The sequence below is a fragment of the Gambusia affinis genome, linkage group LG05, assembly GCF_019740435.1.
Source record: "Gambusia affinis linkage group LG05, SWU_Gaff_1.0, whole genome shotgun sequence".
NCBI lineage: Eukaryota > Metazoa > Chordata > Actinopteri > Cyprinodontiformes > Poeciliidae > Gambusia > Gambusia affinis.
The window spans coordinates 14,924,980-14,952,014 of record NC_057872.1 but is presented as its reverse complement, the minus strand read 5'-3'; the positions used below and the strand labels follow the sequence as shown (position 1 = coordinate 14,952,014).

The window sequence follows — 27,035 nt, the reverse complement described above, 5'->3', positions numbered from 1 at the left end:
CATGACAGCTAAATATTATGACAATGACATCATGTTTTTTAAAGAATCTGTGTAGTATCTTATGAGTAAGAACAGGTATTTTGTTTTTGTTTTCATAAATATCTGCGTTTGTTTAGTACAATAATTGAAGTACATTACTAAGAATACTTCCTTCATAAAGAAACTTAAGACCTGAGATTTAAATCCTTCAACAAGCGTCTCACAGTAATTTACTGGAATTTTGTTCATCTTTACAGAACTGGTTTCACTAAGCCGTGCTTGAACACACCTTTCCACCTCTGCCTACAAATTTTCCATGGGATAGAGATCACGGCTTTGTGATGGCTACTCCAAAACTCAGATTCTGTTGTCCTTCAGTCCCTTCGTTACCAATCGGAAGTATTCAGAGTCATTGCCTATTTCTGAGACCCATTTGTGCCCCATTTTTAACTTCCTGTTTCATGTCTTGACACGGTGCCTCAGGTTTCTACTGAAACGTCTTTGATCATAGTTTCATCTGTTTTAAAAAGTCCCTGCTGGCAGCCAAAACACCCTCATAACATGATGCTGCTGTGCCTGTACTGTACAGTAAGCCTGAGGCACAATTCTGCTACTTCACTTTATAGTACAGGCACATTTACTGTAATGTTTCATTATCAAAATGTTTATTTAGTTTTTGCCGGTGTGCATTTACAAACTGAAATTTTACTTTAAATGTTTTTGAAGTAATGATTCCTACCTCTCCAAGTGTTTTCTCACCCCATATATATAAATATATATGCTTTTGTGTTGTGGTTGGTTTTTTTCTTTTTTGATTTTGTTCTGTGGTAGATGTGCACATTTTGCACCAGACCAGCTTCATCTCAGTACATCAGAAATGGAATTGTTCTTTTTGCTGAAAGTTAATCTCTGTTAATATTTCAAGGTTGCTTAAACTAATAATTGTGGAACCTTGAAGCATCTGTATTTTGTAATCGGGAGTGAACCAGAATTGTCAAAAATATTTTGATCTTCACATGATGTCACACAGTTAGGAAGTGCATTTGAGGTGTGTTTCTGAGACACCCACTGTTTTGCCTTCATGTCACATAAACATTAACTACGGGTTTCAAAGGATACCTTTTCATCGATCCAGGTGCCCAAATATTTAGAAAAACTATCAGGTGTTTCTTGTAATCTACAAAAGAGGTCATTTGTGAACCATATTACAGAATCTTTACTACTGTAGGTGAAGCAAGTGGCCAATAGTGTCAAATGCTTAAAGAAATATATAAATGGTGTAGCAAAGTATTGCTTAAAGTTTAGACTCTGTTATTTGAATCTAGGTCAACAGCTTTATGGGTAGGTTGAAAGCCAGATGGTATTTGGGTCAAAAATGGAGTAAAAATAATTGTGTTTTTTTAATTGAATTCCAATTATCTTGGAATAAGAAGACAATTGGGAGATTGGGTGATAGTTGTTGTTAATTCTAGACTGACTAGTACATTTATAAAGAAGAAGATGGTTGATCTTTTGATAATTCAAGACAAAATCGCTAAATTAAAAACATGATTATTTAGTCTCTGTGCTTAATCTATCAGTTTCTATTTCATTGTGGTTGTTTCCAAATGTTTTGCTTTAAAATCCTTCTAAACTGGAGATGCATCAAACCTACCTTCTAGTCACCATTTTACTATCAGACCTTTCTATAGATGAAAGCATTGCATAGCTGACATATTAAACTATCTCCACCATCCTACATTAGCGATTTGCATGGCAAGCATCTCTAAACCAAATGTCTCCATGTGTTTTTCCACAGAATGTAGATTCATATCTCAACTCTGACATTTCCAAATGACTGCCAATTTTCTCAAATCCAAGTGTGCCAAACGGCTAAGGCAGCCACTTTGCTGTGTAATGTTCACTTTTTCATTAATCTGCCATTTTCTCTCTCTCTCTCTCTCTCTTTCTCTCTCTCTCTGCCTTCATGTCTCTACAAGTCAGGGAAACTACGCTTTCCTTTTAAATAGCTTCTTGTGTCCCAGTCCTCATCTTAAATACCTCACTGACACTTAAATTGTCTTTGAGTCGTCTTCACTCAGTAATAGCATACACAATGAGGAGTGCTGTTATTGCAACCTAATAATTCTTACTTATTCTGTATTCACTAAAAAGCTTTCACCAACAAATTTCTTTGTCCATTTTTATTTTAATTAGGGAAAACCTCCCTTAGAGGATGTGTATTCATGGTGCTTGTGTTTCGAATGGAAGCGCTTACATGGACAAATGAACCATAAGCATAGCAACAATCCCCCCACTGGAGGAAAAAAAAACCTCTACATGCCTGGAGACATGCAAATAAGCTTCCAATTGGGCTTTTTCTTGGATATGGGTACTACTGGATTATTCCTTGTGCAAGGATTATGGCTGTAATCCCTTTTCAATCTGAGTTAATTGTATGGAAGTGTAGGTTCTGTCAGACAGCAGACCATGACAGGCAGGAGCAATCTGCAGTCCGAGATCCTGTCTGGACAGCAGTGTGGGGAATTCCACCAGCAGACGGACATAGCTGGAGGTCAAGATCTGTTTTTGTTACCAGGACCCAGCTTTGAATAAACTGGTGTCTGTCTTCGAGCAGCCAAAGTGACCCATTTAGAAGCGACCCTGCGCTGACTGAGAACCCCTGCGAATAGAGTACTAACTCCAGCTAAGTGAGGTGGAGTGTGGCCGGAAGGCAGTCCTCTAATGGGAAAGAGCTCTGTCCTAAAAAGCAGGGTGTGGGGGGTTGGGTCTGAACTGTTGATCCTTCTTTAGAGAACTGTTGAGCTGTGTGAAGCGATCCTGACAGCACCTCACTCTCGACATCTCTTATCCATCCCGGTCGCTGTTCTCTCTCCTTTCTCTCTCCCCTTTCTGGGCGTGTGAATGAGACCCATTGTCTGAGGCACGCTCCTGCCCTTAGGCCGCCCACTTCCAATCCTGTTCCTCCTGCTCGTCTTGCTCTCTGCTGCCACTGGGCTCCGACCAAATGCAGAGTCAACTCCGGCTCTAACTGTCATCAGTAGCTCTTCCTGTTCAGAGCAGAGTGGGGTGTACTTGTATCTGTGTGCTGGGCTGTCGCCAGCAGCATCTGCTGCACAGCACTCGCACCCCTTCTTCCAGGGCTCCCCTAAGAAGACTTGGACAGTCTCCTGGACCCAGAGCAGTCAAGCATGGAGGCTGAAGCAAGCAGAGGGGGCTTAGAAGGGGAGCTGATTGCTCGCATGACTAAAAGACAGGAGAGGAAGCGTCAAGAGTTGCTGGCGTTGGCTCTGGGAGTCAAGCTTGGGTGCAAGGGAAATCTGCTGTGGAAGCCTATTAAACTGCTGGCCTCCTGTCCACAGATCTCCTCACCTGTGGTGCGACGGAGTGCCTTGAAAGACACGCCTGAGAAGCTGAGCTCCTATGAAAAGATTCACAACTTCAAGGTAAGCAGCAATTTTTGTGAGAGGAAAGAAAAGGACATTTTTTTATCTGCTTGATAAGTTATTTATAATTTCTAATTCTATTACTTAACTTTTTTTACTACATAAACAATAAAGACTTAATTTAACAACATTTAAAACTTTGGGGAACAAATCCTGCGGATGCATAGTGACTTTTAAAATCTGTTCAAATAAATTTTCATTATTAAGCTGTTTTTTTTTTATATGTGAATATATCTGGTACAATTCAACTAGCAATCAAATATTTAAAAAAGTGCAATAATTGTGTTTTTACATGTGTACTCAGTCTCTTTATCATCAGTTTGTCAGCATGCCACATCTTAACCTTGATAATGTTGATTCATTTTCCCTCGCTAAAGTCCTCAAATTGTCAAATTGCGAGGACATTTCTTAGTGCACGGACGCTTTGAAGTGACCCAACGTTATAGATTCAAGTACACTACTCTGGCCATGGCTTTTCCAAAACACCACTTTTCCTCTGATGATGTCATCCTGTAGCTGATTTGAATGTGTGGCGACAACGTGTGGAACAAATCTTGATGCTGATTTGGATGTATGACCAGATTAACAGCAGTGCTGAAAAAAATAGCTTTCAACAAACATCAGAAGGTTTGGAGTCAAACTCACTGGTATTTTGAACTGCTGACAATTTTGCCCAGTATTTCACTAAAAACAAATTCCTTTTGAAGAAGTATCCCTCATCCAGCATCACACTGCCACCACCATGTTTTAGAGTGGGTATGGGGTTGTTAGTAACCTCTCTGCAAAAATTGACTCCAGTTAAGGAAAGCGTAATCATTCATAATGCTAACGATTAAGGGTTTTGACAATCTTTCTAGGACAGATGAAGTTTATTTCAGCCCCATCAAATTTAACTGATAGCAAGTTTGAAATCAAGAAGACTTGATGGCAAACGTTTTATATTTCAACAAACCTTTAGGTTAAAGGAACAAAGTTATTTTACCCTGTTTATTTTACTTTATTTATTATTTGTCGGGTATATGTCACATTAAATATGGACATTAAAAGTTATTTATCATGATCTCAGTTTTTTTAAATGTTATACTGGGTTGTGTACACATCTGGGATCCGCTGTGCATGTTTTTGCTGGACATTTGCCTGTCCTGTCACAGACTCCAGGATGTATCTGCAGCTATTTTTATGAGAACCCGACCAGCTGACACTCATATGCACAGAGGGGAACTAATTGATGCACTACACTACAATCCATTAACAGCAGAACACTTTGATTAACATTGATTTAAAAGCTTTTAGAGACATTTTTGGTTCATAGTTCATAGTTCTCCATATGTTGATGACAACATATGGAGAGTGTTGATGCGCTGCACTTTTTTTTTTTTCTGTCAAGACAATAACAGGATACTTTGCCTTTGGTGCTTTAACATTTATGCCTTACTTTATCTGTGGTTTCACTTACTAGCAGTTTATAATGACTGCCACCTTTTTGTTCACTTCTCTTTTGAAGCCGTCTTCCACCCATCACCTGCCACATGCTTTTAGCACCTCTGCACTCTTTAGGTCACCGATACCTATTCAATGTGCGTGTGTAGGCGTGCGTGTGGGTGTGCATGTGGGGCTGCCTGTGGCTCCTTTCATGATCTTATCTGTGATCTAAGTGTGCAGGGAGGTTGTACATCTGTTATTTTGACTTTCGGGCCTGCCCTTGCGCTTGCTTGCATGTATCCAATTGCCCAGCAGCAGATGCCAGACGCATTGTAATAAATCCTTTAATCTGCTTCGTGTATACACATATGCTGCCATTCAGTGAGGGGTTCCATCCGGTGTGGTTTGGGTTAACAGTCCACCATGTCAGAGAGGAAGGCCCCCAGTTTAAACTGGTCACTGAGTAACATAATGAAATTTCTGACCACAGGTACATACCTTCCGTGGGCCACACTGGTGCGAGTACTGTGCCAACTTCATGTGGGGCCTCATTGCCCAGGGTGTCCGTTGCTCAGGTAAATATATCTCTGCAGCATTCAAGCTGTGTAACGTTAAGACACATGCATGAATGTGGGATTACTGAATGTTTTATCTGTAGATAACACTGGCCTTTCTTGGATGTGTCATTTATAATATTTGATAGTTTTTCATAGCCTTTTTTTGTGTAGTTTTTTTTTTTTTTCTCTGTGATCAGCACTTTCAAGTGAGCCGTGAAAGTGTTGATTCCTGATGCACCTGTCTGGACAAAACTGTTTCTTTTGGGGCGATTCAAACTTCTTTTATAGAACTATAATTGAAGATTATAACAACATTTAAAATATTTTTTTCTAGCTCTCTTGTAATAAGTGGTTTTCCCTAATTACTGCTCAGCAGAGAAGTAACTGGTAAAACAATTTTACTCCTAAAAGAGACAAAATTAGTAGTTCCCATTTATAAACTGTTCTATCAGCAATTAGGATTGGATGAAACAACAACCTCAGCGTGTCTTCTGTAGACAGTATAGAGCCTTACATTGACATTTTGATATTAATGCCAAGATTTCCACATTCTCCCTGCTCCATAATGGACATACAGAAAGACAAAAGAACAAAACAGATCAACTCTGCACTCCATATAGCATTCATTTTCTGTTTTGTCTTCCTCCCTGTTGCAGCCTAATTGTTTCTTAGACAAGTTTATAAAATAGTTTTCATTTTGAGCGCTTCTTAGATTTCTATGCTTCATCTGACTTTATTTTAAATACATAACTGATAAAGATAAGCAACTTTGAGGTATTTTCCTTCAGCAACAACTTCAGCACTGAAGAGAGTTGCTCTTGTTAGTTCTGCTACTCATGCTATTTGCTCTTATTTAGACTCGGTCATTATTTCTCTGACTCTAGCCCTCTCTTTAACTTACTCTCAAGAAAATGAAAGCAAATTATTTTTAGACATTGTTACCCATTATTATAAAGATCACTGTGTATCTCAGTCTTAAACAACATGGTAAAAAGCAACAAAAAGGGATTCAGTGAACATTTAAAGTGGTATTTAAAGGGATTATCTAAATCAGCAAAAAGAAAAAAAAAAACAAAAAAAACTGACATGTGCAAGGACTGAAATGATGACCATGAACCAGGTTTAATACGGTACTTCTTATGATAATACCTTTTTACACAGCATAGCTACTCCTGTGCAACTTTTCCATTTCAGTATCTTTTTTTTTTTTTTAAAGTTTAACGTGTAGTGATTTCTCTGTTGAAATTCTGAATTTATAATGTCTATGTTCTTTCTGCCATATTAAATTGTGTTGTTTTCCACAAACTGAACTGTGCTCATGACTTGCCAGGAAGCTTGAAAACTAAAAAAAAGCCTTATCATGATATTCAGCCTCAGACTTGTTTCTCTTCCTAAAGCATAGTGTGTTCTGATGCTACTGATACATAGAAATCACAAAATACATCTGCTAGGTCACTTTTGTTACATCATTGCCCTGTGGTTCCCATGAAGATAATGAGGAAACTGTTTTTGACGCATTTGTAAAAGGTTAAAAGAACTACTAAGGCTTGCAGGCTTTCAATTTCTCAACTAGCAAAACATGCAGGTTTCTCATCTTGTCATTTTAAATATAGCAGCAGAACCAAGTGATTGGTTTTATATTGGAGATAATGGGTTGTCAGAGGTCATGAGATTTCTTTATTGCTAGGACACTATCTTTAAACTACACCGGTGGCCTTGGTTGCCCTCCACCAAACAGATCGTTTGTTGTTGCAATATTTTCCACACTGATAAGCCTGAAGCAAACACGAGCATCATCAGACACCTCATGTGTCGTGGGAAACAGGAGAAACTTCTTTCTTCTCTCTCACACTCTGACTAGCCTTTATTTTTGCTTCTTCTCTCCTGCCTCAGTCTTTCTGCGGTTAGAAATCCAGCAGGGACCTCTTTGAGACTTTTAGGTGAACACCCATCTTTCTCTTCTGTAACTCAAGCATCCACAGCTCTCTCACTCTCAGCTGTCTAAAAGGCTCAATGTGACTAAAACTACAACAAGAACACCCCGCCATGTTGTTATATCTGCTATTATCTACGTTTGGCGCAGCATACTGGGACAGCTTAGCTGCAGCTGCGATGTCTGACAGCGCAGTTTATCACTGGCTCTGGGAAAGCTTTTCAAACTGCTGTCTTTAAGCTTAGTGCAAAGATTGTGCTATCTGCTAGAGGCTTATCTCTGTCTCTCTCTTCTCTCCCTCTTTCTCTTTGCATTTATCTAATTTTTTTCCCCTCCTCTGCTAGATTGTGGCCTGAATGTACACAAACAGTGCTCCAAACTGGTTCCCAGTGACTGCCAGCCGGACCTGCGCAGAATTAAGAAAGTGTACAGCTGTGATCTCACCACCCTTGTCAAAGCTCATAACACCACAAGACCCATGGTGGTGGATATGTGCATTCGAGAGATAGAACTCAGAGGTATGTGCCAAGGGAACTCTTTAAATCTTTTGAGCAATGGTCCAGTACTTATTTGACCACCATTTAAAAATGATTCTAATTACCCTCTTCATAAAAATTGACTTTATATTAAGCTGCTCTTAGCATGTAGAGATCTCTTTCTTAAATGTCACTTAATAGCTGAACTTCAGAAATCTATGTATTGAGCAGGGTTATGGGAGAATCCACAGAAGTGACTCCAGGTTTAAGATATTAAAATGTTGACCAGATGTTTCTGCTTCAGCTCTGGCACATATTTTCTTCGTTTTTCTGTCATTTAAAACTATTTGTTGTCAAATCAAACGTCGGACTACATTTCTTTACTCAGAGTTGTGCTCTTTGGCCCTTTTTCAAGTTGTGCTTTATTTGCTTCCTTTTAAGATCATTCAGTGATATCTACCATCATTGAGATGATATTCAACTGCCAACAATAAATGCTAACTGAATAAATTTGGTACAACTCAGAAAATGTGTTTGCTTCTCGTGTAACACTGAGAAGTAATTATGTTGCAAAATCTAATTTAAAATAATATTGGTCCTTTTTAAGAATGAAGTTTTGCTCTTAGACGTAAATATTCCTTTTTTTGTGCTTTCCTAATACCGTATTTTGAGTTTGTTCTGTGATATTTCCTATGGCTGCTGTCATTAAAGATTAATTGTCCAGGTGCTGCTATGTCACAGCTGCAAGCTGTATAAAGAATACAGTAGGGGGTTCTGCAGTGGGATGCTACTACTTCAGACATTTCTGATCTTCTTTGGCCTTATGTCACCACCAGGTTTCCAAGATTAACTGAATGAGTGTTGTTTTCTGTTTCTAAATCATGGCTAAAAACTAAAGATGTTAAAGCTTTTGCAGTTGTAGTCACCTTCACTGTATGCTAGGGATCTCTTTCATTTATGTTCTGTGGGTTTAATTCACCTTTTCAAGAAGTGAACATGAAAAAAGGTCTGTTTAGTCTGGCATTTTTTTGAGAAATCCAAATTGTATTATTTTATTGTATTTGATTGCATTGTGGCTTAATTGTACATATTTCATCTTTCTGTCTGTTCTGTCATTTTGTTGGGTGCGTCGTTAGATAATTTTTTCCTCAAAAGGCACTAAAAAAATGTAAATGTACTTACTTGAAATAAAAATAAACCTCATTGATCCTTGTGTTGCAATGACATTTTCTAACACTGAGATCCATCTATAAATCATCTCTTGCAGGTATGAAATCTGAGGGTCTGTACAGAGTGTCTGGCTTCTCGGAGCACATTGAGGATGTTCGACTTGCTTTTGACCGAGGTTTGTTGATCATAAATTTCTTTACCTCAGGAACTCTGTTTGTAACACTTTATGTCTCCGGGTTTTCACTTTAAATGAGAGCAGCAAGCAAGTTCTCCCCAAAATAACGCTTTCTGATATTATGTGGTTTGAACAAGAACATTCATTTTGCATTTGTACCAAATTCAGCCTTTGATCCCTCTGCATGCACTGTTTGCTCCTTGACGACAGATGGTGAGAAGGCGGATATCAGTGCCAGTGCCTACGCAGACATCAACATAATTGCTGGTGCTTTGAAGCTCTACTTGAGAGACCTTCCCATTCCAGTCATTACATTTGACTTGTACTCCAAATTTATTCAAGCTGCAAGTAAGAGATCCTCTCCATGGTATTTCCATGCTATTTCTGTGCCGCTGCTGCCTGACAGCGCTTTGATACTTATCGTTTGGCTCCTACAGAACTTCCAAATGCTGAATCCAGACTGGAGGCGATACATGAGGGACTGCTGCAGCTTCCCCCGGCGCACTATGAAACCTTACGTTACCTGATGGCTCACCTCAGAAGGTTAGTTCAAAACATCTGTTATCATTGCAATACCACAATTTGCCTGAGAGACATTTCCCGCTGTAAGCTTCACATATATACATATATTTTATTGACATACATTTTGTTTTTGCATTGAGTGCTGAATCTCAAAATTATGCTTGTTGTCCATGTTTAGAGATTAGCGATGGTATGTGCAGTTAAACTCAAAAAGGTCCCAAAAGGTTACAACAAAGAGGTCGCTGTCTGATTGGAAATGCCACATCATCGATCTCCTGTGAGATAATATAAGAATACAATTTTATTTTTTTTTAAATTACTTTATTTTTATTACAATTTTAGCAAATAATTTATTTTAAAAAAATTACTTTATTTTTATTACAATTTTAGCAAATAATTGCCATGCCATTGCCATACATTCATACCCTTCTGAATATAACATCACCCTGGCATTTAGCTCCCTTCACAGATTATCCATAAGATTCGAGTCAAGATACTTGCTGTTCCACTTGAAAAAGTTCATATTTCTGTTGGCTCACTATTTATTCCCCACATTATCTGTGTGTTTTGGGTCACCGTCACGCTGAAACACAGCCTGTTTTAGCAAAGGCTGAGCTGTGAGCAATCCACAATGCACAGCTGCTTTTTAGCCAAAGGTTGCCCCATACCAGCTGCAGAGAGCTGGTTTTTATTACTTGCTGAGCTGCTAAAAAAAAATTCTGTTCCCAATTAATCTGGTTAAGTAGGATTCTTTAGAGCAGCACAAACACTTTCAAATTAGATATACGTAGAAGGGATAGAATTTAAAATATTCTCACTGACTCTATTTGCAATGGGTACAAATAATTTTGGAGGTAAAAGATATAGTCTTTTAGCTGCTTTATGCTGTAATCTATGGTTCATTGACAAATTTTATATACATGTTTAAAAAAACTTGTTATTCAAATTGAAAGTCTACTTGTATGGTAATAGCATTGGAAATACTGAAAAGACATCAGTATGTGGAGAATCAACCCAGAAATGAAACCTTTCGACATTAAAATCTATTTCTGTCATTTTGATGTATTTTCCAGGGTAACGACATTCGAAAAGTACAACCTAATGAATGCAGAGAACCTGGGGATTGTCTTCGGCCCGACTCTTATGCAGCCTCCGGAGCAGAACGCGTTGACAACCCTGAATGACATGAGGCAGCAGAAACTGGTGGTGCAGCTCATGATCGAACATGAAGATGTCTTATTTTGAGGGCTGAGGGCTGCAGAATTGGAGGCGATGAACAATTATTTATTCTGTCAAAGAGGAAAGTCAAGCCAACTGTATTAAAGTGATACTCTGAAATGTTTGCGATCAAACCGTATATGAAACGCTTTCTATTTTATTTAATTTAATTTTTTTGGCATGATGGACTTAGTTGATTTTGTTGTTCCTGTAAGTTTGGGGTTTGCAAACTCAGCCAAGAGCACCATTTTTTTACATGAGGCAATAATGATGTATTTTCTTTTTTTTTTTTTTACATTATTTGTTCCCTAAGTTTATAACTTAAAGGCTGTTGCTACCTGGTGTAGATCAGTCAGGATGAAAGCACCATGTGATATACAGCACCCTCCACACTTATTGCCCCAACCTCCTTTTAAAGATGTCTTAAAATAAACAAGTCTCGCTATTAAGACTTCACTATTCTTCCCAAAATTACCAGGACCACATTTACTGGCTCCCCTGATTTCAATATTCTTCACAACCCCATCCAGAAAATAGAGCAGCTCTTACTCTTCCTCAAGAGTTGGTGTCTTTCTCTGCCTCACTGTGACGAAACTTGGATCCACACCCAGCCTTTTATGTCGCAGTTTCAAAAATGGTTAGGTGACATTTATTTTATAGTAACAGTTTGGGGTAGTAAAATAGATGGCAGACTAGGCTGAGTAAGTCTACTCAAATTAAAGGTAGGATTTTCAAAGTGAAGTTATTTTAAGGCTCTTTAACATCTTTACCAAGGGTGGAGGCAAAAGGTGCAGAGGACCCTGTAGGACTAGTGTGGATCCAAATTGAAGAAGGCCTGGTGCTGTTTAATCTGAACCTTGCAGGTCAGCCAAATTTACGCTCACCTGCACTTTGCGGGAACACTGGAATGATACAATGTAGATAGAGTCAGACTTAACTCGTGTACTTAAAGAAAAAAGAAACAAGACATTCATAAAGCACTTTTTTCTTTTTTTTTTTTGCATCAAGTGTAAAAATTTATTTTGTAAAGATTTTCGTGCTCCATAGTTTATATATACAAGTTCTTGGAAATGCTTGTTGATGTACCTGCAGAAGGATCAAAACAGAAATGACAAATCAGAAGAGGGCAGACAGTTTCAGGATCCATCATTTATACGGATTGGATGACATTGTGTCTTTTTGAAGGGTGCAGCACATGTGCCAAACTCCTATGTGCACATTGTGGTTGGTAGTGTTGCAAAGTTTGAGTGTGCAGACTATTACAGGGGATTTGTTCGAGTAAAGTAGTGTTTTTTTTATATATATATATGTTTTGTTATTTTAAGCCAGTAACATTGCTCGATGACGACCACAACCACCACCGTAGGGCCCAAAGTGACGCCCGTGCCAAGCATGTTCCTTTATCACTTGGTTTAATGTGATTGTTGAATCCTTTCTACAGATCCATTTTATCAAAATGTATTTTTGTGACAGTTGCAATTCAAATGTAATTTATGAAATGATGTTTTATTAAAGAAGGTCAAACTTGAGTTTGAAGTAGACTGACGAGTTGAAGACGTGTCTAAACTAGATTTCAACTCCTGTGGGTTTTTTTTTTTTTTTTTTTTTTTTTTTTTTGGACCATGAACAAAATCTGGTGTGTTTACCATTTTTACTTCCTGCTTTATTTTCCCACTGATCCAGCTCTACCTGCACGCATGTGGTGAGAAGGCTTGAATTTCGCCAGAAGCCAAATAAACTGCAGGAACGAGGAAAAGGAGGCATAAAAATAAACAGTAGTGCTCTTTGTGAGAGAGGTGTACCACAGTCACATCCTGTCCTGCTACTTAAAGGCACCTCTCTATCTGAACTCTGAGGCTGTTGAGTGTTGCTCATGCACGTCATCTGTCATCTGGGTTTTTTTTTTAGATATGCAGTATTGCAGAAACAATGATACAATCATTTCCTCATATCTTTATATTTAACTTGAAAGAACCAGCCTGCATAAAAATAGGGAAGTCGTTATTTTTCTAAATGCAGAAGTTAGTATTTTCTTGCTTAAGAAATAAGTTGATAGCTGAACCACCATTGTGGCTTTAAAATAGATTGCGCCCTCTCTCTCCTCCGTTGCATCATCCCCCAACTCCTGGAGTTGGTTTATATTTGCAAAATCAGATTTTTCTTATTCAGCTGTATTCAGCTAATGATCAGCCAAAGCTTCCCATGTTTAAAATAATTTAAAAAAGGAAAAGAGGACGGCTGGAGCGAAGCTGCTAGCAGTACCATGCTTCAATGGCTCCTTTGATCAGAGAAACAAACAGTCTGCTTCTTGTTGCTGATTTGACTAGTCCCCTGACTGAGCCTCGAGCCGTAAGTCACATTTACTCCACATGTTAAACAGCCTCTGCTTAGTGGCCACGTTATTTACACTCTGCAGTCGCTTTGGAGCCACAGCGAGAGCCGCTGCAAGCTTGGGGTCAGGAGCAAGCCTGTGAACCACTTTGATAGTGGTATGCCATGCAATACATAATTTGAAGGCAATAGATACAAAGGCATTTCAATAAATTAGAATTTCATCAAAAAGTGCATTCAGTAATTCAGTTCTTGACATGAAACTCAGGTATTACATAGACCCATAACATATACAGTGATGCATTTATATTTTCATTCAATTTGTTGATTGTCTTACAGCTAATGAAGGCCAACAAATTCAGTTTCTTGAAAATTCTATCACATTCAAAGCAATTTCAAAATATTTCTTTTAAACAGAAAAGTTAACCCACTGAAGGTCTGTCCATGTACTCTACAGTATAATGCACTCAATACATGATCAAGGCTCCTTTTGCATGAATTACCACCTGCAGCTTGATATGGAGGCGGTCAACACCGCAGCAAGTCAAAAACACTAATCAGAGCCAGGTGGAGTGTCTTTGCGCTGTCAATCAAGCTAGTGTATGTGCTGCTAAATATGTTACAAGTGGAAAACAATGTACTGTTACAGGAAGACCGTTTGTGCACCGTCATCGATGGAACTAGGCTGAGCATTCATGGCAGGTCCTGTTGTTGTGTTGGTTGTGCGTAGCAGAGAGCAAGGTGAAAGGGTGAAAGTAAGACCCTCCTCCAGGATATGATTGGTTGTTCCTGATCTAGTGGTGTATTTATTGAGATGACAGCAGGTCCATGGGGAGAAGACAGAGGAGCCAAATTTTTTCAAAGATTATCTACTTCATATAATACTGCCATCACATGTGGGTAGTACTAACAAATATATAAAAGTGACATACCTCTGTTTTCATAAACCTCAAGCAGCTTGGATGCTGTGCCTTTCCGCTATATCTCCAGACTCTGGTGCCATGTTTATAAAGATGTAGGTGCATCAGTCAATAAATGTTGAAAGTCTTTATTTTGCAAGCGGTTCAAATGTTCATTTTGTGTTTTAAAAGTTTAAATTGAAATGTAACAAAGGAGTACATGAGGAAATATAACCTTTAACATGGAGATTGAAACCAAATAAAATTTCAAACATCTTCAACTCCCATTACTCCATCATGCATAATATATGGTTCCGATAACAAGTGATGCTTTACGTGACTTTACTCTCAATTTGAAGAAAAAATATATAGGTCAGTCAGCTACTGTGGGGGATTGTGCATTTTTTACAGTTGGGGAGGATTTAAAGAGATGAAAGCGCTTGTAAGACTAAAGGCAAGAGTGCCCTCTAGTGGTAAATATGCACAGAAGCGACCAGAAATCCTGCATCATTACAGACTGGGACAGGTTACAAAAAAATTTTTTTTAAAAGTAGTTTATTTCATAAAAAAAATTTTGTTTAATCATCTTAAAGCAACAAGAACTATGACATTTATACATGTGTGTCCAAGGGAAATAAGTTCTGAATTGTGCAAATGAATATAAAACATAAAACTTCTAGGTCAAAATAAATAAAATAAAAAAACATGAAACAAAACATCCTACAATAATGGTTAATGTAGTTTTGAAATTGTGAAAGTCTTTGTTTAAAACATCAATCTACTGTGATTGGAATAGATTGATCAGTTTGATTAGTTTCAAAGATGATCTACAAAAAAAACACCAACCTAATTTAAAAGTTGAATCCGTCATTCAGAGTTCATCATGTATGGAAGTGAATTCCCTAACTGATATAAAGCCGTCTTTGTCCTCATCCTCATTTTTGAAGATGTCATCAACCATCACTTCATGATGTGTGTCATTGGGCGAGTAACCATGTTTCTCAAATTCCTTCTTCAAGAAATGCTTCACCTGAAAATACGAAAAGAAATTAAAAGATAGTTTCGAATAACGTCGTTTGGTCTTGACACAGAAAAAGGACAGTCGAAAAGACACACCTCCTGCCTGGAGAGTTTCCAATCGTCGTTAAGATCCATGTCCCGGAAAGACTCGTGGGACCTGGGACCATTTTGGATCTCCATGAGCTCAATGTCAAATATCAAGGTGCTGGTTGGAGGAATTTTACCTGTAAACAAACAAGGTTTTTGCTCAGGCAAAAACATCTACTCCTTTAATTTTTCATGTATTGTAATCTTTACAGCCAAACACCTCCATGTGTTTTATTGTAATTTGTTGTGACAAACCAACACCAAGTAGAGAATGATTGTCAAACGTAAGAACCATTATACATGATCTTATATGTCTCTAAAACCTCTGTAAACAGAGGTTTTCAAGTCTTGACAGAATCTTAATCGAAATTAGGTTTGGATCTGAGCTGGGCCATTTTAGCACATGAATAGGCTTTGATCTAAGCCATTCTCTTGCACCACTGGATGAACTGATGTTCTACTGAAAAATATAAACTTCTGTCGCAGTCTCAGGTCTTTTGCAGCCTCTAGCAGATTTTCTTCGAACAAATCCTTGTATTTAGCTCCATCAATCTTCCCAGCAAGCACTTTGAATTGCCTTGTTGCTAAAAATGTGCTATTTAAATGAAACTACCTTACCTTACCTTCTGACCAGCTGCCCTACTTCTACTGAAGAAAAGCATGACGATGCTACCACCTTGGGAATGGTGTGTTCAGAGTGTTAATGCACAGTTAGTTTTCTACAAAACATAGTGTTTTACATATAAACCAAAAATATAATATGGATCCTCCAATGCCTTTCTCTCTACAATAGAGTTCTTAGTGCCTCTTAAGTGTACAGCTTGGTTGTTTGCCTGTTTAGGTTCACAGGTGTCTTGTTGCAGCTGTGCCATTTTTCAGGTGATACATTAGACAGTACTGCATGAGATGTAAAAAGTTTCAGATATTGTGGTGTAACCTAACCCTCGGTCTCCATGCTGTTTGTTCACCAATGTTCTCTAATAAACCCTCTGAGACCCTTACAGAAAAGCAGGAACTATACTGAGATTAGGTTACGCAGAGATGATTTATTAGCTAAGCGACTTCTGAAGGCATCTGGTTGCACTGGATTTTAACGGGTAGAAGTGTACATAGATATGCCCACAACATTTCTCTGAGTTTTAACTAGAAAAACAATAGCAGACCATCTATAATTTTCTTGCCACTTCAAAATTATATACCTGTGTGTCTGTCAAATACCAATAAAACACATTGGGTATGAGTTTGGAAGACGGTTATCAATATCTTTTCAAGAAGATGTGTATGATGAGTTTTATTATTATTATTATTATTATTATTATTATTATTATTATTATTATTATTATTATTATTGCACTGAATCTGTAATACCTTGACCTTCCTTTCCGTATGCCAGTGATGGAGGGACAGTCAGCTTCCTGCGCTCTCCAGCACACATATTCTGCAGACCCTTGTCCCAACCTTTAAGCACCTCTCGGATCCCAAGAGTGAACCAAACTGGATTTCTGTCCCCATGTTTGCGGCTGCCAGGGATCAAATGAGCAACAAGAGTTTAAAGTCAAGATCACAGAAATTTGATAACAGCTGAATAAATCTAGTATTGTGGCATATTATTCCCATAAATCTGTATATTTAATTAATCAGTTGATCAGATTTCACAATTCTGAGTAATTTCATCTGAACAACGTGGACTAATACAGAAAGAAACACCGAGTATTAACGTCTTTTACCTGGAATGGAACATAGTGCCATTGCTCTCCAGGAATCCCTCGTAATGAACAAGAAGCATGTCTCCATATTTTGATTTTCGGTGACACAGAAAAGGTTTGTGTATCACCTCAATTTTCACATCGGCTTCTGGAAGTTTTCCACTAGTGACAAAATCAAACAGTGATGGCAATAAGGAACAAAGAGTAAACAGCATCATGTTTGAAGGCAATTGTCAAAGCTTTCGCAAAATATACACAAATTAAAAAGTTTAACTGCTAAAATCCCTTACGTGGCAGACAAACTTCTGCAGAAGGGTGCGCATCATTTGTCAGCTGGCGAGGCAATCGCTCCTCTGGGTGGATGTGGTTGGTACACCACTGAAACGTTGCATGAGTTGGAGAAAGGACGGTGCAAATTCACCCCTAAAAATATATTTTTGAGTTTAGTTCACAGAGGAGAACCTGTATTTAACTTGTTTTCACAGATCACAATCTAAACATTTTCAACTGGATTTACATGTACATTAAGTCCACTCTCATTTATTCTTTCTACTAAGTAAAACATTTGAAAATATAAGAAATATAATTTATCAGTCATTTTGCACATGTATTGTGTCTTTATGCACAGTAATAGTTTATTTTACATGGGGTATAAAATGCCCAGGGTGGCACGAGAAAGAAAGCATGTACACCGGATAAAAAAAAAAAAAAAAATTGAGTTGTACCCTGAACACATTTTCAATTGCTTTTATTCATATGAAGTTTCAAAAAGTTAGCTTTCCTGGTTCCCCTGAGAGTCGTGAGATTAGATCACATAGTTTGCTAGGTTTGTACAGTACATAATCTAGCAAGAGGTATCAATATTTGTCTATACAAAACAAATATTGTATATTTGTTTGTAAAAAAAATAAAAAATAAAAAAATAAAAAATTGCAGGTGGCTTTCGGTCATTTTCATGCTATTGCACAAGTTAACTCCTCCTCCGCCGCCAAGTTATCACTCTATCCGAGTTTTTCACCGGCCGACTGCCACGCAATGTAGCCACAGTTGGCTGTCAGCCCACTTTCACTACTATTGGTTGAAAATGTATAGCCCCGCCCATTGGTAATTTCATCTGTTTCCGTTGGTCATGTTGAACGCCAATCTTTACAATCCACGCAAAACATTACTCCAATCTCTCTTGACGTAGGCTGAAGCAATAATGGCAGCGTCTTTCATGATTGGTTAGACGTTTATTCACGAAGACGTTTACGTATTATTGTTGACGTAGTTTAAATGGAAACCCAAGGACGTCGCTCCGCAATTCACATTCTGGGCCCAATGGAGTCGCTGCAATCAGCTGTGCCACACATCTTGTGATAAACAAGTAATGAACGGTAAAAAGACGTAATTAAACAATGGAAGGTATGCTGCATAAGTGGACCAATTACATCAGCGGTGAGTTCATGTTATAATGAGGACATGTTTTTAAACTTAGAGCTTGTTTGAGGGCAGCTAGCGCCACAAAACGTCAGAAGCTCACTTGAATTGAGTTTGAGATCGACAAGCTAACGTTAGCTACACTCTTCGTTTAAAATTCGGACTTCATTTGTCGTTGTTGTGTTAAAATGATTATTGTTACTACCTTGCCACATGAGCTATTCACCGAGTGTTTCTTGTTTTATAAACATTTAAATAGTATCAAAGCAAGTTGGACTACTTTCCACTCAATCTGTCATTCTAATCTGATTTGCCAACTGATTAGTTGTTGCTAACTCAACGTAAATAACTCCAAGCAAATTGATCAAGCTCTGTAGCATTTTGTTATGCTCACATTAAAATGACACGAATAAAACAGGAACTGTTTTGTCTGTTTTTAGGCTGGCAGCCTCGCTGGTTTGTTCTTGACGGAGGAACTTTGTCGTACTACGACTCTCAAGAAGATGCGTGGAAAGGTTGCAAAGGCAGCATTAAGATTTCAGTTTGTGAAATCCAAGGTCAGCGAAGCTTGCTTTCCCCCTGTACATTGCAGCTGTTGATTTAGTTGTAGTGCTAAATTTTGTTTTCGATGATGTTTCAGTTCATTCCTCCGACTCCACACGTCTTGACCTGATCATACCAGGAGAGCAGTACTTTTACCTGAGAGCCATCAACGCAGCGGAGAGGCAGAAATGGCTGGTGGCTCTGGGCACAGCCAAAGCCTGCCTCACTGACAACAGAACCAAGAGGGAAAAAGGTGTGGAAGCACAAATGGATACGATATATAATAAATGGGGTATAATATTTGGGTGTTTTTAAAGTTTTCTACAAGACTGTGCAGAAGTCTTAATGTTTGCCATCCTTTTTTTTTTTTGCATGAATCACAAATCTGTATGATTCAATTTGGCCACAAAAGTGTTTTCCATAGAGCTAAGCATAGGCTGATATGTGGTTATGTTGTTGTAAACCCCTAGTAAAGCTACAATGGTTGCTATAATTTAAAATGATAGTTATTACTACTGCTACAAAAATTACCTAAAATATTGAGTAATATTCAATATTACAAATATGAGCTAAATTTAGCGGTAGTTTTCAAGTAGACATGCTTATTGCACCTAAAACTATAATTACTGAATGCATAGAGAGTTGATATTAATTGGTGTTGCTAGTCTTGCAGTCAGGTGCTTATCATGTACGCAGGTTGTAGCTTGTTAGGTGCCATTTTAAAACAACCATGTCTTATTAGGAGGGATAGATGGATCATCTTTAATTTCTACAGAATGATAATGTTTTTGATGACCAGAAGCATTTTTAAAAGTCCAAATCTGTCTTTTAAAAATCCAAATGAGTCTTTGCTTCATGGAAGCAAAAGAGTATAACGAAAATCATTCCTTTTACTCATAACAGATTGAGAAGATTTCTTGTTTGTACTTTACTGTGACCGATAAACAGAATTCACACATGCTGAGAAACTCATACGTGGAAGCTCTCTTTTGAAGCACTTTTTCTTTCTTCTATTCTTTGCTTTGCAACAGAGCTTCAGGAGAACACGGAGGCATTAAAAACAAAGATGTCAGAGCTCAGATTGTACTGTGACCTCCTTCTGCAGCAAGTCAACAAAATCAAGGAGAATGATGAGCTGGGAGAAACAGTGGAGGTAACGTTTGGTTGAGCCGATGAAATTAGAGAAGCCGTTTGTTTTTGTGAAAGCGCGCACTTCAGCTGCAATTCATCAAACCTATGTGCTCTCTCGCTCACTTATCAAGGAAACAAGAAGTACATGTTATCACAAGTACTTATGTGTGTATATTTTGCGTCACCAAATAGTGCTGCGATATCAGCGCTGGCTTTGTGCTAACGTGTTTATTTGGCTGCTGTTTCAGACTGGCATAGACACTGGAACCATGGTGAAGTCGACATGCACCACATTCCTTAAAACTCTGGAGGAGTGCATGCAGATAGCAAACCGTACTTTCACAACAGATTTAGGAACGCACAGTCCGCCAGGAACTCCTCCAGTCGCGGCGATTAAACCCCAGAAGGTATGCTTCCCTTTTAGACTCTCCGGTGTATCAGTTCAACCTGATGCTAGTGTAATAATAAAAATTCTATCCTGTTTTCAAGACCTGAAGTTATTTTAATCTCTGTACTTTGTTTTCCCAACAGATTAAACATGCCAATCATTTAAATCTAAACCTTGGAGAAAAGTAGGTTTTTTGTTTGTTTGTTTGTTTGTTTGTTTTGTTACTTTTATGTAATATTGCTCTCTTTTTTTGGTCTAATAAGTCGCATTAGATCGATAAAAGTCAGTCTGAATCTGATCTTTATGTTTGAGGTTGCTTATTAGCAAGCAAACCTCATTTCTAGTTTCTGCCAACTAAAATTATGATCTTGCAAAAAAATAAAAATAAAAACAAAAAATTTACAGGTGTTTTCTAAATAACGTATTTTGTTGTGCATTCTAGGTGGAAAGATTTGACCGAAACCTCAGGAGAAATAAGCGCACATGGCAACCAGAGCCTTGACTCTGCAGCTGAAGGACCAGATGAGCCAGACAGAGGAGATCCTCATTCTCCCCCATCAGGTCAGTCAGGTTTCCTATCTACTTTACACCCGCAAGGGTTCCCTGGTATGAAAATCTTCTTTGCATTCCGCAGATGTTTCCTTTTAACACCCAGGGTTTTTGTATGTTATAAGTGAAAGATTATTGGAAACACTTCTCTTTTTTTTCCAGGCTATTTTAATAATTAGCCTGGAAATTCTTAAAATTTCCAGGCAAAGCTATGACAAGAAAAGCTTTGTACTAATTAAGATGTAGGTAAAGTGTGAAATGAAGTCACATCTCGGTTAGCTTTACAAGTGTGCACTGTCGTCATGATGCAGTAAAATGTTAACAGTGACGAACTTCTTCCAATAACATACAATGTCCATGTATCCTGTTTTGTGTGATGCAGACTTTGAGTCATCAATCATTCATAGCAAGCAAGTCCTCCCGGCTGCACACATTACCCAGAAGGCCGCTGAGATTGAACACTACAACCAACAAGCAGGAGGAGATATTGAGAAAGCATGTGATCAAGAGAAGCGTGATCAAGAACTGTGCGAAGGGGACCAAAGCGGAAAGCATGACGGCAATAGAGGAGAAAAGAGTGGCGTCGTGCTGGAGTGCCAACAGGAAGCCATTTTTGACCAAGAAGAGAGCCAAGATCAATTCAAGACCCCGAGCGATTCGTCGGAGTCGGACACAGAACAGGTGGACACTTTCTTCAACACAATGAGTCACAGGTATGAAAACGTCGCTCAGGAAAGTCCAGTCTCTCAGGAGTCTCAGGGTGCAGCGTGAGCGTACTGAGGGATCGCCTCTCGTTCCTCTTCCTCAGTATTAGAACCAAACAACTTAAACTATTTAGCTGCTGAACTTACTCTGCATCGGTTAATTCACCTGCACATAGTTTCTTTTAATATGTTTAAATTAGGTAGTACTAATCTTCATTAAATTTTAAAATTAACTAAATAAAGTTAGAATTAAGTATTTTATTATTGCAGTCTCTCTATTTGTCACATGATAGTGAGGCTGTCATCTCATTTCTCGGTTTGTAAGAGTTTATTTTGCTCTCTGTTAATCACTAGTGTGCTAGTGTATTTATTATCTATTCTGTCAAAAAAAAAAATCTAAATATGTTTATTTGTAGCCAAAGAAGCTAAGTAGTCCTCAGGTTTTGCCAGACTTTATTCCGTGTCGTGTTTCTTTGTGGATGTTTGTACCTCCTTTACTTTTTCTGTCCTGAGTTGAGTAAATAAAATAGAAACAACTTGCATTTAATATATTGTCCTCTTTGAATCTCTTTTTTTTTTTTTTTAGATTTAATGATATGAGACTGGATGACGACAATGGTATTCCTTCACAAGAGTTTTTGGACTCATGCTATGCAATAGTGCCTGTATTAGGTAGGATGGTCACTCGCAGTCGCTACTCGTATTTCTCTTCTTCCTGCTCCTTTTTGACATTACACCCATCTGCCTTTTTGGTCGCTTTAATAAGAAAATACTTCTTGTCCCATTCTGCTCTTGTTATGTGTGCATGCCACTTGTCTCAGATTCATTCTCTGCTTCCGTTTCCCTGCATTTATTTCGGCTGTAATCAAACTTGAGTTACGATGTCTTTATTTGTTGCCACATGGGACAGTTTACTGTAATTTTGGAAACATACACCAAGTAATCTGTCTGTATGCAAATAAACACATATGCTCCAAAGCAGAAGGCAAACTCAAACTTTTAAATTCAATTTTTATTCCGAATCATCCTCGAAATTAAGTGGGAGAAGTTTTGTCCACAGATGTTTTAAAGTGGTTAACAAGACGGGAAAGGCTGTAAGGATGGAGTCCGCTCCATTTTCCGTCATCTTAATAAAGCCATGTGCTGAGTGAGCCTCATAACTCACAACAATATGTCTTTGTTCTCACAGTGTAGAGAGACCTTATTCATATTAATCAAACTCCACTGGAGTCTGAATGTAATTATGAACTGCAAGCAGCCACCTTAGTTGTCACTACAATCTTTATGCTCTTTGTTTATCTGGAGATGGGAAAAAAGTAAGAAGACCGTGTAGTAAAAATGATCTTAAATGATCGTAAGTAAAAAATTATCTTAAAAAAAAAAAAGTCAGAATTCTCATATTTGAAGTGTTTTTACATTTAGTAAGGATAACAGTAATTAGGATGGAAAGTAACCCTGTCATTAAGTCTGTAATATGATGAACTTCTACCTCCTTCATTGGAAACTTGCAATCAGTTTTATTCTTTTAAATGAACTCATACTAACTCAATGCACTATAAAAGTGAAACTTCAGAAGCAACAGTGATGCTATTCTGGACTCTCTCTTCTCAGACAAACTGGGCTCCACTGTTTTTGCACCAGTTAAAATGGATTTTGTTGGGAATATCAAGGTAAGTTCAGTTTTAAATGTAAAATGTTGTTTTACACTGACTTACCATGGTTTAGATTTTGCTGTTTAAATTTTGGTGTAAATGTCGATTGGATCTTAATGTGCTTTTAAATATTGTGACAATATAAATGAGTGATCTGGCAAAAATAAAAAAAAATCATCATTTTAATGTTTAATAAATGTACTGTTTCTTCACTTTTTAACAAGTGAAGTCATTGGATTATAATATACTGCGTTCATTTCAGATGAAAGGCAGCATAACCTTTTCACTGGTCTCCGCAGAAAATTCAGCAGAAGCTGATGTCCGACCCTGACAGCTTCCCCACCTTGCAGTCTATTGTTTTGCACGAAGTGCAGACGAGCGTCGCCCAGGTTCGAAACTCTGCGACCGAGGCTCTGCTGTGGCTCAGACGAGGCCTCAAGTTCCTCAAGGAGTTTCTGTCGGAGATCAATGCAGGAGAAAAAGACATCCAGGCAGCACTGAGTGAGTGGTTCTGTTCTTTAAGGACATAAATTTACAAAGGTCTTCAAATATATAGAACTGCATCTGTGTTTGCTGTTAGTTTCATGATTTTCTTTAATTTTTCATATATTTTTTTATTTTTTCGTCCAGACAATGCTTATGGGAAAACTCTAAGGCAGTACCATGGATGGGTGGTGCGAGGTGTTTTTGCTGTAAGTGTTTCTTACCCACGAGGTTCCCAAGCTGAAAAAGTATCAAGTATTTAGGTTTCTGGATCAGCGATGTTAAGAAAGTAGAGAGTAGCAAATATTTATATATATATATTTTTTTCTTTTACTCTTTGCTGTATTCTATTATCCGAAAGTTCCACATGTCTGTCCATTATTCATAGTAGTGTCTGTTCATTGTCCATCATCTACCCATCTGTTTTCCCATTATCCATTTATCCTTTCATTTTTTCTGATTTATTCGGCTGTCCATGCCTCTGTCAAAATTATCCATGTGTCCATTATTTGTTTCCGTCAGTCCCTCCATATTTATCCTGTGTCTGTCCATTACCCATCTCTTTATCCATCCTTCTTTTTGCTGTCATGAAAAAAAAAATACTTTTACAAGAGTTTAGATAAGAATAAGGAGGACATTTATTTAGACCTTGCAAGGTGAAAATGTGACATGCAGAGACAAAGGAGCCTGTCGGGTTTTCTCTCTAGCTGACATTGGATTCTGGTTGCATTTTATCGGTTCTAGTCAATAGATCTTGTGACAACATGACCATATGTCCATCTACCTATTTTCCACACATAGATCCATGTGTCTGTCCATCCATTCGTCACCGTCTATCCATCCATCAATTTGCCCATCCTTCTCTTTGTTTACTCCTTGACTACCATTCATCTCTTTATCCTGCTCTCTTGTCCACCCATCTTTCCATTATCAGCAATTTATCCATGTGTTGGCAAGATGCCTCTATCCATGATTGATCAATCCATCTCTCTATTATTCTTCTGTCCATCCATCAATCTGTCTGTTCCTCCCTGCAAAATTGTTTAGAAGGAACTGCAAACTTGGAAGAGTTTTTTTTTGTGCAGTAAAATGTACTGAAACTCTGTGCACACATCAACACTCACCCCGTTTCAGAAGCGTGACACCTAAGCCACTACTGTTTTCCTCGACAGCTGGCTCTACGAGCCGCCCCGACCTATCAGAGTTTCACCGCCGCCCTGGTGTTAAGAGAGGGGGATGAGCAGAGGAGCGACTTTACCAGCAGCATGCACAGGGATCTGGGCGTGTACCTCCCGGCCATGGAGAAGCAGCTGACCATTCTGGACGAACTTTACGAGGAATACAGCCTGGAGTCTGATGAGGTGGTGTGAAACCTGAAGGACAGAGTATCAGACGTCCAGGGGCAACGGAGCCTCGCTGATGTTCACAGCAGCGACGGACTGCTGACAGGAAGGTGCCAGACTGTGCTGTTAGCATGCGTCATGGCGACCGGAGGTCATTCGGTGGCTTCTGAAGTTCTCCGCAGTACAGTTTGAAGAGATTATTTAAGCCAACAAAGGGCTTGTACAAGCAAAAAGTAACAACTGAAGAAATTGATACTCCTGGTCTGTTTTAAGACAGCAGTGGCACTGGGAAAAAAAGGCTTTCAGTTATACAGACTCCAGCCATATTTCTACAAGGTGCCATTTGTTCCTGATTTTTATTTTTCTATTTTTGTGTCGTGGCATTTTACTATTAGCCGGATTTTTAGGTGTATAACTCCACTGTATTTATTTTTCAAAAATATCCCTGGAATCTGTCTTTTATTACCCTTTAATGTCATAAAAGTTTTCTGTGGCTTCATGAAATGAAGAGATGCCATGTAACAGCACAAAGCACTTATGGCAAAATAAACAGTCATAGTGTCACAGCACCCAGTACAAGTCTCCAGTATTTGATAGTGCTTTATAGAACTGACTCAGTTGCATCATGCTAGCTTTTTTTTTTTTTTTTCTCTCTGTTTCTTACACTGGCTGTGAACATATTTTGTGTAATTTTATTAATTAAATTATTTCCCTAAAACAACAATTTTATGATGCATTAGTTTTATTTTTTCATCACATTTTGAGCCACAGCGTAAAGAGTTTAAAGGGACCAAAAAGGAGAAGCGTAAGCCTCTGCTGCCTATTCAGTGTCGTAACACAAGAATGAAATGTTAGTGAATGTTAGTGAACTCCTGTTTATGCTGAAACAAGCCTATGCATTCAGTGCATTTGCAATATATATGGTGTAATAAATCCGATTTGACATGTCTCTGAATTGTGTACATCCTCTGGATGAATATTGGATCCATGGTGCATGTTTAACGAGGGCATGTTTGATATATTAAAGCAACACCGGTGCCATGTTGGACTGAAGACGAGCCAAATGTTTGGATTTTGTCAAATAAATTAAGACAGTTACTAAAGTGACCATTTTTTTTAATTTTTTTTTGTTTTGGCTTTGTGTCTACTGAAATTTCTGAGTAATTCCATTTTTCTTTTCTCTCTCACCTTGTTTTGGATGAGTGCGTTACTTTGTGATGGCAGTTCTCATGCATTTGTTGAAATGCTGACTAATGAGAGGAGTGTAGTTTGACGCTGGCTTTAAGGTTCGTCTCAGTTGAGTCACGGTAAAACAGAAACTAGAGCCAAATTTTTGAGCTTTAGTGAGACAATGTGGTGGGTTGGTTTCTGAAGTAAATATTACAAAATTTATAATTTCTTTGTAGAAGTTCTGCATATTTTTCAGTTGCACATAATTGTCACTAGTAATGGCCTGTTGCAATATTACATAGTTATGTATTGTTCTAATATTACAATCCTATCAAAAAGCTCACTTTGGTCACTGGTTTTTGAATGTCCTGTAGATCCCTTAAGTTACTCTCAAAATATTGATCTAACCAATGCACAAATGTACTGTTGGATGAACTCCACTTGATTTTTTTTATTTTTTATTTTTATGGTAGGAAAGAAACAACCAACCATTTGGCTTGTATATTGAAACTCTGGTGGAAACTCACAACCTCAAAATGCCACTTATGTTGCATTTTTCTCGCCAACAAAATTATTTTTCTACCTTTCTTGGCTTCTGCCTCACTATTCATTGAGGGAAAGATAAAGATACATTTGGTTCCTTCTCCGGCCTTGTTAATCGCAGTTCCATTTATTTAAAACATTTTAATTAGGCATGTTTTGTTGACCAATA

The 27,035-nt window shown here is 38.1% G+C and overlaps 3 protein-coding genes across 4 annotated transcripts in view; 2 read left to right on the top strand and 1 right to left on the bottom strand.

Annotated features, from left to right (window-relative positions):
- The window catches only part of chn2 (chimerin 2), a 34,319-nt gene extending 23,146 nt beyond the window's left edge, over nt 1-11,173 (top strand). The window contains exons 7-13 of the mRNA XM_044117592.1: nt 3,342-3,425; nt 5,338-5,422; nt 7,682-7,855; nt 9,081-9,158; nt 9,369-9,506; nt 9,596-9,701; nt 10,754-11,173. Coding sequence (XP_043973527.1) covers nt 3,342-3,425; nt 5,338-5,422; nt 7,682-7,855; nt 9,081-9,158; nt 9,369-9,506; nt 9,596-9,701; nt 10,754-10,925 — 837 coding nt within the window. The 3' untranslated portion in view covers nt 10,926-11,173. The remainder of the gene's footprint in view (nt 1-3,341; nt 3,426-5,337; nt 5,423-7,681; nt 7,856-9,080; nt 9,159-9,368; nt 9,507-9,595; nt 9,702-10,753) is intronic.
- A 713-nt stretch (nt 11,174-11,886) lies between these two features.
- fkbp14 (FKBP prolyl isomerase 14) lies at nt 11,887-17,324 on the bottom strand. Of its 2 annotated transcripts, XM_044117595.1 has the most exons (5): nt 17,232-17,324; nt 16,963-17,103; nt 16,604-16,755; nt 15,245-15,372; nt 11,887-15,158 (listed from the first exon to the last, which is right to left on the bottom strand). In XM_044117595.1, the coding sequence occupies exons 2-5, from the start codon at nt 17,019-17,021 to the stop codon at nt 15,000-15,002; spliced, it is 498 nt and encodes a 165-aa protein (XP_043973530.1). In that variant the 5' UTR covers nt 17,022-17,103; nt 17,232-17,324; the 3' UTR covers nt 11,887-14,999. The 2 variants fall into 2 exon arrangements, with proteins under 2 accessions (XP_043973530.1, XP_043973528.1); XM_044117593.1 differs by having other exon boundaries at nt 16,963-17,255.
- A 763-nt stretch (nt 17,325-18,087) lies between these two features.
- On the top strand, nt 18,088-26,260 carry plekha8 (pleckstrin homology domain containing, family A (phosphoinositide binding specific) member 8). The gene is made up of 13 exons (XM_044117591.1): nt 18,088-18,378; nt 18,801-18,917; nt 19,001-19,156; nt 19,935-20,056; nt 20,283-20,441; nt 20,566-20,606; nt 20,865-20,983; nt 21,354-21,684; nt 22,262-22,347; nt 23,287-23,345; nt 23,627-23,828; nt 23,958-24,019; nt 24,983-26,260. Exons 1-13 carry the CDS (start codon nt 18,339-18,341, stop codon nt 25,178-25,180), a joined length of 1,692 nt encoding a protein of 563 aa, XP_043973526.1. The 5' UTR covers nt 18,088-18,338; the 3' UTR covers nt 25,181-26,260.
- Nucleotides 26,261-27,035: the final 775 nt, after the last annotated feature.